We start from the raw sequence: 2,061 nt of genomic DNA on the forward strand, positions 1-2,061 counted from the left end.
CCCAAGTGCTAGGATTAAAGGTGTGCACCATCACCACCTGCCTTGAAATTCTCAAAGAGTTAAAAAATGAGGGTGACAAGGTCTCACTATATAGTCCTGGTTGTCTTGAGACTTAGTATGTAGACCTCAAACTCACAGAGATCAGCCTCAGTCTCCCTAATGCTGGGACTGAAGATGTATGTCAACATTCCTAGCACAAAGAATACATTAAAAATACACACATACACATACATACACACACAGCCTGCATTAAAACAAAGTAAGTTAAAAAGGCAGAGTAAAGCTCTGGGGACTAGGTAACAATTCTCCAGTAGGATGTGGAAAAACAAAGCCTTTACCAATTGCTAATGAAAAGGTAAAATGTTATTTCATGTAAATAATTTGCAAATACTCAAAAAGAAACATTAGACTTGCCATAGGACCTAGCGGTGTGGTAATCACCATAGGACCCAGCCATGTTGCTCTTAGATAGGCATGTAAAGGAAGCAGAAGTGGGTGCATATTCCATCACTTGGGCTAACAGCCATGGAAGTCAGATGGTACTTACAATCTGAAGAGGAAGGGTGATGCTGGTACTCAGAGACAAAGATAAACCTCCATGTATAACGCAGTGCCAACAGTCAGGTATTAGGAGCTGGCATAGCATTCTGACAAAGGGAGTGCATGTGACCTGGAGTCTCGCTCCTGCCTGAACTTGCAGAAGCTGGAGGTTCAACAGTACCTAGTGGAAGAGGACTGAAGAGGCAGAGAGGGGCTGGAAGGTATATAGACTAGGTTAGAACCCTGGACATAGCATGTAGGTGAGAAGGTGACAGATACCAGGGAGAAAGTATAGAGTTTACTATATATTTTATTTAGATTGGAGTGGGTAGGTGTGTGGACATGAGTTTAAAATTAATAATTTGCCATATAGCAGTACTGAGATTGAGGCCCAGCTCTGTCCAATCCCAAAGCTGGTAGGCTTGCCACCAAACTAGGATGTCATGGAAGGCTGTCTGAAAGCCACTGTGTAAATAGAAGGGAGATTAGAAGGGCGGGGGAGTATTAACCAAGTCCCTAGGCTGCTCCTCATTCAGATCCTAGGGTGAGGTTGGTTTTGTTGTTGTTTCAGTTTCTAAATATGTTAGTCTGTATATTATTAATACAGATTAAATAAGCAAAAAGGTCAGAAGGAATTAGAGGTAGAAAGCTTAATGAATGTTTCACGGTCTCATTGTTTTTGTTCTGTCTCTAGTTTCCACTCATTTCTTACTTTTATAGACCCACACAAGTGAAGTGGCAGCTGATGGTAGCTAGCTGCTTTAGAAGAAGCGGTAAGTGTTTTGACTCTTCATTTCTTATTTAGTTTGTGTCTTTTCTTTTGGGTAATTATGAATATAGACATGTTCCAGTTGAATGTTTGTTATTAAACATTAGCTTTCTAAATAACTACACATAATTGAACCATATCATGTAGTAAAACATAATAATTACTACATACAGAAAAAGTTGTGCTTGCAAAGTGGGTGTGTTTTGGGTTTGTTTGAAGGAAGGGCAGGGGGTTGGCACTGAGTTTGAATTTAAAAGCAAGCCTGAGTACACCCAGCTTTCAAGATGGGACTAATCGCGTATTCCCCTAAAAAGGGGTTGTTTCTCAAAGTTAACCACAAAATAATCTTTTTATATTAGTTTCTATTTCCATTTTGTGCCTGAGTGATCCTTAATTCAGAACTGGGACACTGGGAACTATGTATAATTACAACAGAGATCACTAGGTGCAGAAGTTTATGTTTCTGTCCTAATGGTGCCTATAGCTTAGAATGCCAGAGATTCAAAGGAGATCCGTGTGAAGAGGTTTATAAACCTCCCCATAGACCATAAAATGCCCAGGAAAAGACAGCCGTCACCCCACAGGAAGCACAGGCTGAGGTTGTCACTCTTCACCTGCGTGTGGGAGGTTTCCTGATTCCTATCAGTGTCTTCGTAGTGGCCTGAATGTACATTAAAAACTTAGTGTAGCTGGGCAGTGGTGGCGCACGCCTTTAATCCCAGCACTTGGGAGGCAGAGGCAGGCGGATTTCT

The 2,061-nt window shown here is 41.3% G+C and overlaps 1 protein-coding gene across 4 annotated transcripts in view; it reads left to right on the plus strand.

Moving 5' to 3' along the window:
- The window catches only part of Ift88 (intraflagellar transport 88), a 100,985-nt gene that overhangs the window by 68,703 nt on the left and 30,221 nt on the right, over positions 1-2,061 (plus strand). For all 4 annotated transcript variants that reach the window (XM_031361175.1, XM_031361173.1, XM_031361176.1 and 1 more), the window contains exon 21: positions 1,261-1,313. In XM_031361175.1, coding sequence (XP_031217035.1) covers positions 1,261-1,313 — 53 coding nt within the window. The remainder of the gene's footprint in view (positions 1-1,260; positions 1,314-2,061) is intronic.

The sequence above is a fragment of the Mastomys coucha genome, unplaced genomic scaffold (assembly GCF_008632895.1).
Source record: "Mastomys coucha isolate ucsf_1 unplaced genomic scaffold, UCSF_Mcou_1 pScaffold9, whole genome shotgun sequence".
Taxonomy (NCBI): Eukaryota; Metazoa; Chordata; class Mammalia; order Rodentia; family Muridae; genus Mastomys; species Mastomys coucha.